The 12,408-nt window shown below is 48.8% G+C and overlaps 1 protein-coding gene across 2 annotated transcripts in view; it reads left to right on the plus strand.

Moving 5' to 3' along the window:
* LOC128874273 (irregular chiasm C-roughest protein-like) overlaps positions 1–12,408 on the plus strand; it is a 226,297-nt gene that overhangs the window by 53,740 nt on the left and 160,149 nt on the right. The window contains exon 4 of one of the 2 annotated variants that reach the window (XM_054118865.1): positions 3,882–4,014. In XM_054118865.1, coding sequence (XP_053974840.1) covers positions 3,882–4,014 — 133 coding nt within the window. Of the gene's footprint in view, positions 1–3,881; positions 4,015–5,028; positions 5,089–12,408 lie in introns of those variants that run through there. The other variant, XM_054118866.1, reaches the window with a different exon arrangement.

Below are 12,408 nucleotides of genomic sequence, written 5' to 3' on the forward strand. Positions count from 1 at the left end.
CGATACTAACAGATTACGAATCGTTTTTTTTTTTTTCGAAGCCCGTGGATATTTTTTATGTCACTTTGCATTATCGAATATTCCTCTTTGGACGCCCGATATTCCTCCGAAGTGGCAGGAATTTTTCATACGAGACGAGCGTTTTAATCGAAAACTGCGATGCACGTCATGGACTGGAAGCCGATCGAAAATATTGACGATATTCATGAGGATTAATTTCAATTAAGGCTGGCTGAAGCCGTGAACTGCAGAGGCCAAGTTTGGTTCCCCTGTCGCTCTACGTACTCCCCGGTCCTGATATCTCTCTCTTCACATCGCAGTGCTCAAACTTTGAAAATCCACCAGGCTGAGTGCACCATTACGGATTAATATCCTCCCGAGGAAGCACGTAACCTCGCAGTACCGTTCCTCGTTATCACCGTTGGTTACGCCGAACGAATTGTCGCCGCGCGGTTTCCAACGCTCGCTCTTGGAATCCTTCGTTCAACCTTGGTCACTTTTCAGTCGAAACCAAGCGGAAACGATCCAGATTGCCTTCTCCTTTATTCAGACCCGTTCCTTCGCGGTGCCACGACCGTACAGGCCAGACAAAATAATACGAACACCGACGGACGTTGATCTAATTATTCGACACGTCGAGGAAGAGCATTGATATTGATCTCGATTTCGTCCATTTGCGCAGCCTCGTCGACGCACAAGTTTTGTAACATTCCGAAAGGCTATTTTCTTCGGGAAGCGATCCAGGCAAACGCTACATTTTTTCGAACGATTACTTTGGATATTTTGTTCAACTTCCTCGATAGACTCCGTTAGAACTTGCGAGAATCCGCGGGCGCACTTTTTCTTAATAACCTGTCCGTGAAACTTCAGAAGTTACGGTCGAAGTGAAAATTTGAATTAAAAATGAAACTCCTTAAAGCACCCTGGATACTCGTACGGGAGCTTGGTCAACAATATCTCTGTTTATCTTTTGATTTTGATTCGTGGACAGCTCGAATCCTTTAATTTCTCCTCGCTTTATCTCTCAAGCTCCGTTCCCTCCTCATCCCTTCGTGGTCCCTGCATTTGCAACTCTGAACCACAGCTTGAGCAAAGCTAGCAATTCTGTTTCCTTTGTAGCATTCTCCGTATCATGGTTTAATGCTCTTATTGGATACTATCCCGATGCGTACAATAAATGACATTATTTATCCACGTCTCTAGAGTCTTTCAAAAATTCCGTACCACATAGCTGCAAATGTTTATTAATTCCACCGATGGTGGCGTCGATTTTCCAATTTGCGTTCACAGAGGTAACCACAGAGGTACGACACAGTGTTATCGTACATATTTGATACACCGTTCCGTGTGTTGACGCATGCCATATTGTATGTATTATTTCTATGGACTTAACGAAAACGTTTGACACCATTGACCGCAACCTGTTGATTTCCAAGTTACTTTTTTCGAGTCCGAGTGTTACGACCTTTCCTCAATCTTATTTTTCTTCGTCGCTATTGTTTTGTTTGCAAAGTCATCCAATGGCTAATTAATTCCTGGAAACTTTTCCAAGCCCCGCAATTCAACTTATCGTTCTCTTGGAGAATGAATCGATTAGAAAATCGTTATAAAAATGGAAAAGTATAGAATTCCAAGCGAAGCAGCGATTCCACCCCCGCTAAACCGCTCGTCCCCTCCCTGTAGCCCTTCGTTGCTGTCGCGTATGAATGTAAAATATTCAGCGTCGTCTAGTTCCCGGTTACGGGGCAGTATTTCCTTCAGACGGCGTGTAACGTCGACGTAACTCTCGTTATCGTCGTCGCCGCTAACGCTGGAGAATTTCCTAGCGGCGCGGCGCGGCGGGCCCTCCTGCTCGTCAGGAAAGTCGTCGACGTTCCTCCGCATGCACGAGCTCGCTTACTTTTCTTCTCGCGGACTCATGCCGCAGGATCGCGTTGCGCTTGCGCGCCGTTTCGTCTGGTGCACCGCACGCGGTCGAACGACTCGAAATGCGTTCAAAATTACACGACCATTTCCACCCCCGCGAGTCGGACGCGTTCCGAGCCGAAGGTAGCGGACAAGTATCCCCGCCGCGAACACGGGCAAATATTTGCCAAAGGCAAACGTTTACCCTTCGGCAGAGCGAAACCTAAGCTCCGAAGACATATCGCGCTTAAGGCAGCGCTATTATACGAGCAAACGTCTACTCAGGCCTGTTTGATATTCCTCAACGTCCGAGAAGACGCTCGCCACCGGAGCTCATCTCTTCAGAGGTCTTAGACACCGGTTATCCCTCGCGCTACCGACGACAACTGCACGGGATGATGCTGACTCAACTTGTGTGACGTCTTTGCTTAGAGATGTATGTACTTTAAGCTTATATCCGGCAAGCGGGAAGATCGATTCTCGTGACTCTCGAGTAGCGACGAAGACGAGGGTGCAATCACTTCTACGCGATACATGGGTTTCCATTCGCTTCGATTTTACAAAATTCCTAGCAACCCCCAGAGGGTGGTTTACTATAAATAGTCCACCTTGTAACGCTATTTTAAACTATAGAAAGAAGCGTTGGCGATGGAAGCTATCTTCAGACCCCAGAGTGACGTTAATACAGTCAATAATGAAGTGCGGTGTTCCAGCATTAACGCGCTATCGAATGACGCGCCGCAGGGCAGGCGTCGATCGAACCATACTCGATGCCCGCGTCGCGGTTGCTTCGAAAATTCGAGCGTGTACAGCGTCGCGTTTCCCGTAAATCTTACGGCGAGCCACGTTAATCCGGATAGCAGGTCGTTTGTGCCCGTCGTAGTAGTCGCGGATCGTAGAGGTCTCTGCACCCACGGCCTTCGTTAACCCGTACTTACGTCCGTACGTATTATACGTACTTACCGAACATTTCACGAGGATGCATTCCCGCAAGTGCGCGAGGCGCCTGCGCGAGACCCACCGACTCTCGTTCTCCCACCCTTCTCGCTCTCCCGTCCGTTCGGATCTGGTGTATACCCCTCGCTCTCTCTCCTCCCACCCAAAGAGCAGCCCGCCACGCGACCGTAGCCCCCACCAGAAGCGTGAGCGTGTGTCACGCTCCGGGTAGCTCGGTGCGTGCCCATTAGGAGGAGGGGGTAAGGGGCGCGTGTGCCCTACGCGATTGCAACGGAGGGGGTACGCTGCGCGGTTGGTGGTGGGGATGCAAGTACGCTCGACGGAGAACTCGCCACTAGTTTCGTATCAACTATCGCGCGACTCGGATGTAGGGTCGTCCGCGCAAGGTTCGCCCGCTCGTCGTCGACGTTCCTGCTCGGTGAAAACGACAGATTCGAAAGGGCTGAGAAAAATTCGTAGCCCTCTTCGTTCCGCCTACCGCTCGTGCGCGTATCTCGATCCGTCCGTGGAACGCGCTCCGTTTTGTGCGTAACCGGTGTGCTCCGATCCGCGAGTCTCGTGATGCTGCACGCTGCCGGACGAAGATCGTCGAGGCTGCTCGTCACCCTCTCGATCGCTTCCTCCTGACAGTTGTGAGCCTCGTGCGTCGTCCCCGCCGATGAGATAGTGGTGCGCTTTCGGGACGATGTTGTCGCAGTGATAGTGGATAGAGGTCTGCCCTTGGCACTGACGGATGGATCGCGGGATTACGTCGCGGAGAAGCGATCCTCGCGAACAGTGCCCACGTCTAGCGAGAGAGTGAGTGATAACAACGGGATAGTGTGCCGCGGTAACTGAATATTGCGCACGTGTGACAGTTCTGGCCAGGGTGCCCGGGCCAGCGAAGACGGTGGTTAGACTCGTCCGTGCGTGCCTGTCGCGGGATTACATTCCAGTGTCAGAGTTAGTCCGGTGTGCCTGTTCGCGACGACCGTGCCTCGTTGAGCAATGTCGATGTAGTGCGTTCGTTTGATTAACAGTGACGATCCACGGATTCCTTGTCGCGGACACCATGGATTTCTCTACTCTGGACGCGATGTCCATGCCATGCTCATCTGTGAGGGATAACGCGGATCACGCGAGGAGAGAGTCCGAATGCAACGAAACGATAAGGTAAGTCTTTTCGAGACTTTGAACGCCGTCATTGAACTTCCGTTCGCGAAGAAGCACGGCGTACGTCAAGGACCCATTCCGTCCTTGACCTAGCCACGGGACTTTAAACGCGGATATAAGGTCGGGCTGTCTTTTATGAAAACGCTCTCAAAGCGCATCGACGCTAATGGCTCACTCGTGATTTCCAGTGACACCACCGTTTCTAAAGGCTTCTGTAGGGGCGCTAAAAAGCATTGTCCCACAGTCGAGGACCAGTTGCCTGGATATCAGCAACTCCGTACAGATCTCACGCGTATTTGGGAAAAGTTGGTCGACCAAACTCGCGAGTGGTACAAGTGAGCTCTGATCTTAATACGTGGACGTAGAAAAGTCGGGGTAACGAACTAGCCGTCCTCGTGTTTACATGCACGTGCTTGGCGTGGCCGAGGAAAACCAGGCCAGCACGTCAGGCGTCGCGAAAAAAGCAGAACCAAGTAAACGCGAAACCGCCGTCGGTCCTAGGGGTGAAAATACGCGCGAACGTGTTTTCTGATGACGTTACGCGTGTTCGTGGCGCGCGTTTTAAATTATTCAAGACCAGGATCGATAGTCCACGGTCGTCGCGATACGTGACTTCAGACCTGAGTACGCACAGCTCGGTGGGAATGGGTTTTCGGTGATTCCGGGACGGAGACGGTGGCGAGATAAATGTAAGGCACGCATCATTGAAGTATCGATCCCCCCGAATAGGCGCGCTGGATAGGAGGGAATTAAATGGCGCACGAGGGAATTTAATGCCATTAGCCCTGCGAAGAAATTTACGCGGTCGATATGAAAACGTTGTACGCCGTTAGATACGCCGTCGGCGAGACGTGCTTTAGATCGTCGCGCGGTGATTAACGGGCACGTTAATGCGCAGCATATAATTAACGAGGAAAAGGATTTGTCGAGAACGATTCGACGACGTTTCTTTCCGCGCTGTTGAAGAACATATGGAGGTCGAAGTTACCAGATGTTCGGGGACGTCAACATCGGCTAGTTGAGCCATCTGTGCGGCTACTTTTTCTACATAGGAAAGCTCGGGCAACTTTGCAAGTATGAATATATTTTTAATATGAATTTAATACTGTTCCTTTCTCTGCAGCAATTTATAATTGCTTACGGATTGTAGAAGCATCGTTGGATTACTTGGACAAGCGTCGCGGTAATCACTCGTGTGTTGCAGTACCTGTTCGCATTACGCGAAGCATCCCATTCAATTTATCTTCGGAAGAGACGTTGCAATCTCTTCTTCGCTCCCGGCGAAAATTGCCTCTCGGTTGGTCGACCTAGATTTTAATAAATTTCAAACGTGGCGACGGTCCTTACGAGGATTCGCACCACGACAATCCGCATAACTTGAAACGACCCTTGACAACTTTGGAAGACTTGACTCGTATCGAGAGAACGCAGCCTATACGGTCCAGAGAGCTGAAACGTTTTATCCACGACGTGTCAGCTCCGCGGAAGATTCCCTGTAAACGTTTGTCCTATCCGATAACTATTTAAGTATTTGCATACATTGAAGAAGTTAACCGCGCGGTTGGGTGGAGTTTGAGCGTAGGTATTCGGAGAGTTGAATTTACGTGCGAAGGAACACGAGTCCGATTTCGTACCATATTCCTCGAACGTTTCCCTTTGCGACTTTGGGCTTTTCCTCCGAAGACACGTACGATTCGTTTTTTTTTTAAATAGCGTTATTTCACTTTTTCCGAATGTACCATTTTCCACTAGCGCTACAAGCGTAGAATTCGATACATTTTTAATTTTTGAAAATTTTCAAAAGAAAATTCTTGAAAACTCGAGTATCAAGCTGTGTTCCACCACTCGAGATTCAAAGTTACGTCTTGCCCGGGGAATTGAGCGACAAGACGAATCTTCCGCGGTGGTCGTACCTAGCAGGGAACTTGATCATTCTCAAGAAACTTCAGCGAAACGAAATCTCGAGGGCAGAACAAGATATTCGAGGCAGGGATCGAAAGTTAGGTGCAATCGAGATCCAGCGATTCTCGACGGAGGGTTAATTCGTGCTAATAGCTGAGGGAGTTTCGATTCGAACGTTGGATTTTGGTCTTGTTCGCGCTCCGGCGGGTTACAAAGAAACGGATACGATGGACCGTTGCACGCGGAGGATTTCTGTATTCGCGTGACGTCAAAGGCGGGTCAAATTTTAATTCCGAGCGTTCCACGGGATATTAAACGCCGTTTCAACGAGGATTCTCTGTAATCTCGCCTTAAAGATACAGGATTAGAGACGAGCGTCGAAAAATCCACGGGAAGTCTGGAATAATTTCCGAACAAAAGCAACGCGAAGCCAGCCGGATGCCCGTCGGCGTCGGGGGCGTCTCGTCGGCTAGGTTCGCCGTTTTTACGCGGGGCCACGAATGTCAATGCGTCCTCTGCGTGTCGCATTTCCCTAATGCTCGAAATCCTCGTGACCTGGTGCCTCGTAATCCGAGCGTGTATTTTAATTGGCTCGCCGCGGCTGCATTTTCCATGACGCGACGTGAAATAACGTCAGAGAAGATGTAACCTGCAGTTTTAACTCCTTCGTTACGCGACCTCCGCGCTCTCCCCGTCTCTCTTTTTCTGATCTCTCTTTTTTTTTTTTACCAACATACGAACGCGCATGCATGCACGCCTACACACACGAAACGGTCGAAGCTCCCAACGTTCGCGTTCCGTAATCCTACGTTTTTAATCGTGCCGTTGCGAAGAAGATTCTCGCGCTACCGATATCCGCGAACCCTCGACGCGGACGCGAAAATGAACCAACGAAGATAACCCAATTTTCGAGAGCGCCAGTTTTATCGACGCGCTCCCCCCACCGCATTAGTCGCGCCACTCTGCTCTATCTTGGCCCGAGCGTATTGTTTCCTGCCCGCGATGATAACGAAAAACGCAGCAATTGTTTCTGCTTTCACCGAGCCAGTAATTGTCTAGAACAACGTTTTCTCAACCGTGCTCAACGCAGAAACAGGTAATTAATAATTGGAAATATAAAGTATATTATTTCGTCGACTCGGTAGGTTTCGAGTAAACGAATCTTTATCCAACTAACCGCGGTACGAGATTTTTCCTAAACGAATGCGAAAAGGATTAGCGGTAAAAACGGTTGTTTCAGTGAACTTTCGCTGGATTGAAAATTCCATTTCTCTTTACTCACCGAAAACAATGGAGCGCATAAATGACGCGTACCCATTCTTAAATTTCGACAGATTATTCAAATTACTTTATGACAATATTTCTCTGGAATCTGCAGGACTGAAAGTACCCCGGCGTGGACTGTTCGTATAAGTTCGTTTTTCGACGATCGTGTTGGCGTTAATTAACGAAGTTTCGCTAGACCCTGTACAATAACAGCCGCTGAATGGACAGGCGCGTATCGGGTTCGCATTGTTCACGCGTTACCATTTCAAAAAAAGGAGAAAAAAAAAACGCGTGGATCGTATTTTCGGTGTCGGGAGTCCTTTTGAGTGCGAGGCGTTCAGGGTTTGTTATTCGCTTTAATTCGAAAATAATGAGATGCGACGTGTTTTGCGCGAGAATCGACGCGACGTCATTGCACCGGGTCAAATACACGCGCGTTGGCGGAGCTCGCATCAATATTTTCATTTTCAATCGAGCCGATTCGACTCACCGCGGCGGATTGTTTCCTATTTCGAATGGAATTACAAAAAAAAAAAAAAAAAGGAACAGGGGGAAAAGAATATAAACGAGAATCGGAGGGAAAAAAAGTGGAACGAACGTTCGCGGTGCGCGAAGGGGAATGGGATATTACCGCGACATTTTAACGGCCAACAAAGACCCGTCTCGGGCTGAAAATTCCAACTTGGATATCCTCTCGTTTCGCGAAAGTACCGACCGCGGGGCTGCGTTCCCACGGATACGATCGCGAGGAACGATACGTGGGGCTTGAATTACTATACTAGAGCTCGCGAACCGTACCAATTTCAAATCGAAAATAATCCTTTTATTTCCCGTGGCCGCGGATTCGATGGGGGCCTTCCGAAGCGAGGCACTGGAGGCCCGTCAGCGGTGTCTCCAGCCCGGTGGAAAAATAGACGCGATGGGAACGCCGGTGTTTCACCCATGGAAAAGTCACTTTTCGAATTGAATGCAAAGACAGGTACGTTAAGGTCGCTTCTCCTGTTCGTTGAACGTATACATTGCCCTGGGAAGGGTTCCAAACGCTTCGCGATCGAAACGTCACTTTTTATAACGATAGAATGCTTAGCTACTTATTGTTCTATTATTTTAAAAATTACCACTCGCGAAACGAATTCGATTTCCGATACGTACGTTTCGAGACGTCACTTTTATTTCTCGTTTCGCGGAACGTCCCTGAAAAAGGCGCTTAGCGTCGCGCAGAATGCGAAGGCGGGTGTTACTCCTAATAAAAGAAAGGGAAAGAGAAAACACCACACGGTGTTTTGCGGCGTTGGGAGTTTGACCCGGTTCCACGAAATTATCCTTCCATTTGGCAGCCGAGCTCCGTTTCGCAGTAAAAGCCCCCGAAAAGAAGGAAACTGACGTCGTCTACTGGGTAGGGGAGGGGGGGGGGGGGTTGTCGCGTTCCATCGGCACGGGAAAGAAGGAATCGTAAAGAAGCATACGTTGTCGTAAAACTAACGGCAATACGGTGCCGTGGTAATTTTTGGTACAGACCGACGGCCCGCTGTCTTCTTATTTCGTGGCCTGGTTTTTATTGCGCCCCCGGCGCGCGGCGAACCGTGAAAATCTACAAAAGAAGGAACGAATCGACGTAGCATGTTTCTCTGTTCGACCAGAGAAATGGACGATATGTGCATGTGCGATCGTTGAAACTCACGATTCGAAACCATGCGCTACCTCGCGATGTTAATCCCAGGGTTTCTAGGTTCTTTACTGACCTTCAAGCATGTGTACCCGAATCGTTGTTATTCTTTGGTACAAACTTCTAATGGAGCGACCATGATCTATCCGCAACAGATGGAAGAAAAATGCCAGAATTAGGATGAAACTTTCATAGCATTACCAGAGCAGTATAACAATAAAATAAGCGAGGGCGAAAATTAGTGTGCACAGTGCAAGAAGAGTTATGTCGAAAGCGTAGATAATTTTTCACTTCCTCTAGTAGTTTACTAGTTTTCTGTATAAAAATTCTGAACGATTCGCTTATTTTTGACGTTCCAAGTAGAATGCTTCCCGTCGTCGAAGTTTCACTGTTCGACCAAAGAGAGATGGAGACGGAGGTAGGGGATGCTATGGTCGAAACTCTGTCTCGAAACTGCGCACTACTCCGCGAAGCGTTATTAACGGGGCTTTAATTCACCTTCACGCGTTGCGTTCAGACGCTCGCGCCAGTTCTCCCGTCGATGTCGATGAAACTGCAGAAACTCCGAGAACCCAATCGGGAAGCATTACGTCCGATCGGATAAACGAAATGTCACTGGAACGCATTTCAAACTAGCGCGAATTATGCACGAATTGGAGCTCGATGCGCTCAGAAACAATCCCACGGAATGTTTGGGATCGCGAGTGAATTTCATCGAAAAAGTCGATCGAGGGAAAGACAGTGGCTTCGAATTTTTGGTCGACGAATCAGTTTTTGGAGTGCTGAGGAAAACGGGTCGAATAATAGTTTTTTGACACCTTGACAGATTGAAATTGTGCTTGCCCCTTGCGTTCGTACGCGTGGTTTCATTTCGAATTAAAGGGAACGCTGGTATTCAGAGGAATGACGATTAAACGATTCTTCATCGAAGATGAGCACTCGGAATATTAATTTATGATATCGGTATGAGTAATAGGCTGTTCGCCAGGGACTAGGCGAAACTAGGGACCAGTTCTTTCGACTTCTTGAAATTGCCTATTTTAACGTCGTCGATCGAATTTCGCTGTTCACCTATCGCGATCCCGTTGTCGGATATTTCCGTTCGCGGGGGAACGTCGAAGAACGGAGGAGAAAAGGAAATAAGACGCTGAGGAGGGGCTGGGATATCGACGGGACTGTCGAAAACATTGACAAAGACGGGCGCGTTCGGGCGAACATTATATTATAGTAATTCGGGCGGAGAGTCGAGGAGGCAGCAAACCGTGAAACGCCACGTAGCGAGAGGGAATCGTACCGATCTTTCGAACCGATTTGTCGGCGTAAATTCTCACCCTCGAAAGAAGATCAGGGGTGCGCAACTAAAATGTTTGTCATTGGTTTTGATTCGACGTTGCTTCAGGTTCCCTTTAGAAATAATTAGATACATAATCCGTACTTGAACCGTAACAACGAGACGTAAATGAAATTAGTGAGTCGCCAGAGACCGAACCTTACGCTAGGGTCAACAGAGTCGTTCGAATTCAAATCAGGCCACGGGTCAAATTAAATTCTAGGGTATCGTTGGAGTAGAGGATGGTATCGTTTACACGAGAGAAACGAAAGAACGGTCGGAGCAGGCAATGGAGTCCACGTAACTCTGGATGCCAGCGACCCACCCTCTACTTTTCACCCTTGGCCCGCAGTTGACGCTCCTCCGTCTGCCGTGGTCGATCGATTCGCTAAAAGTAAATAAAATTCTCCCCTTCGCCGGCTCGGAAGCAGCCCGCGCCAGCGTAAGTGTCAGTGTTGGGTGTGATGCAATAAATCAAGGCGTCGATGGAGAGCCGAAAGTCATCGAACAAAGTCGGCCCAAGTAATTCTCCGTTCCGCTTCGTGGTTCGCTGAAGCGAGGAACGTCTGTACGTTTCCTCGACAGGTCCGCCACCGATCGCTGTAAAATCGCTCGTGAGGCTATAGAAATCGATCTCGCTCGGCTCTCGGTGTTAATAGGGATGTTCGGAGACGTCTACCTCTGAGCGACGTTTATTATCGTTTACCCTTTGGTCTGTGATGCTCGAGAGGTAGACGGACGTCGGAGATATTACTTTGACGCTTCGAGGATCGTAGGACACGCGTGCTCGCCAGGGAACAAAGTTCGGCTCGTTCAAGGCTGTATAAACACCGATCAAGGGCGATTTATGAGATGGAATCAGGATTTTGAGTTGTTTGCGTTTGGCCGGGGAGCCGACTTCGAGTGTCGAGTAGGGGAAAAAGGGTCGATAAGTGGGATGACTCAATCGACAACTTCATCCCCTCAGGTTTAACTGTCGCGAACACGGATGGGAAAAATTCTTGCACGGACAAACATTCAACTTCGATAAAATGGTAACTATTCTTGGAGCCTTGTAAGTGAGAATAGAACGGATGTCTTGATCGTCAGCGTTGCGACGAGGTTGATTCGATTTGCAGGTATGCTTTAATATTCATCCGCTTCGCGATCGAAGCATTCAAAGATGCACTCGGTTTTCCGGATTTGTCGAGACGCTGGATGACGGAGAACGCGCGCTCCATTCGAGATATATTTCGCGAGGCAGGCGAGAACAGAAGCACTTGATTCTTCCAATTCTTCGGGCTGTTATTCTTCCGCGGCGACAACCAGCGCCGTAGATACCGCGAAATTTCCGTCGATAAATCAACCGGCGAACGGAAAGTCGAGTGTCGTCGAAAGGAGTCCTTGGCGGTGCACGGTTATATCTCGCGCGAAGGAGGAAATAAAAAGTGGTTGCGAAAGGGTCGTGGGTGTCGCGACAGAGAGGATAGGTTAAGCTAGTATTCCGATCCGTAAAGTGATTAAACGAGTCGTTGCCAGGAACGCGTACTCGGGAACCGAATTATCGCAAGAAATTCAAGTACGACGACGTGATTTATGAATATTTAAGCTAAAGCTGTTTATGAAAATGTTAGTTATCGCCCGAGGTAATGAAAGTATTAAAATGAAGTCTTTCCTAGCTAAAATATTCGTCAAAAGTAAAGCAAAAAATTGAAGATTCGCTGTATCTGTACTATAGAGATCAAAGTAAATTAAAGCCCTATAACTAACCCTGCAGCAAACCTAAGTACATTGACAAGTAAGTCGATTTTTCGCCTTAACGAACCAGGACGTCGCCTTAAAACGGCTTCCAAGGAGAGGGTTCCATCGACATGGAAACGACGGGGACGTGCTCGACCACGGAACCCGAAGGGGTCGACAACTCGTTCATTTTTACGCCCTCGATCCCACTTTAATCGCGCCTTCGACGCGTCCCTACCGACGGCGAAATTCAATTGGAAGTTCGCGAGGGGCGAAAACGTGGCCGCGGCGAGGAGCGTTAATTCAGACATTTTAGGCGAGTTTAAACGCGGCTGGCTCGCCGAAACAAGTTATTTTACGCGTGCATTAGAAGTCGCCCGGCACGTCAGACGTGTAACAGGTGGTTCCTCGCGGAATGAAATAAAATTAATTTTTGGTTCTATCGCCGGGACTTGCGTACCGCGAGCCGTCACTGTCGGCATCAAGAGGGTGTATACACCTAGGGATATTT

This window comes from Hylaeus volcanicus, chromosome 3 (assembly GCF_026283585.1).
Source record: "Hylaeus volcanicus isolate JK05 chromosome 3, UHH_iyHylVolc1.0_haploid, whole genome shotgun sequence".
NCBI lineage: Eukaryota > Metazoa > Arthropoda > Insecta > Hymenoptera > Colletidae > Hylaeus > Hylaeus volcanicus.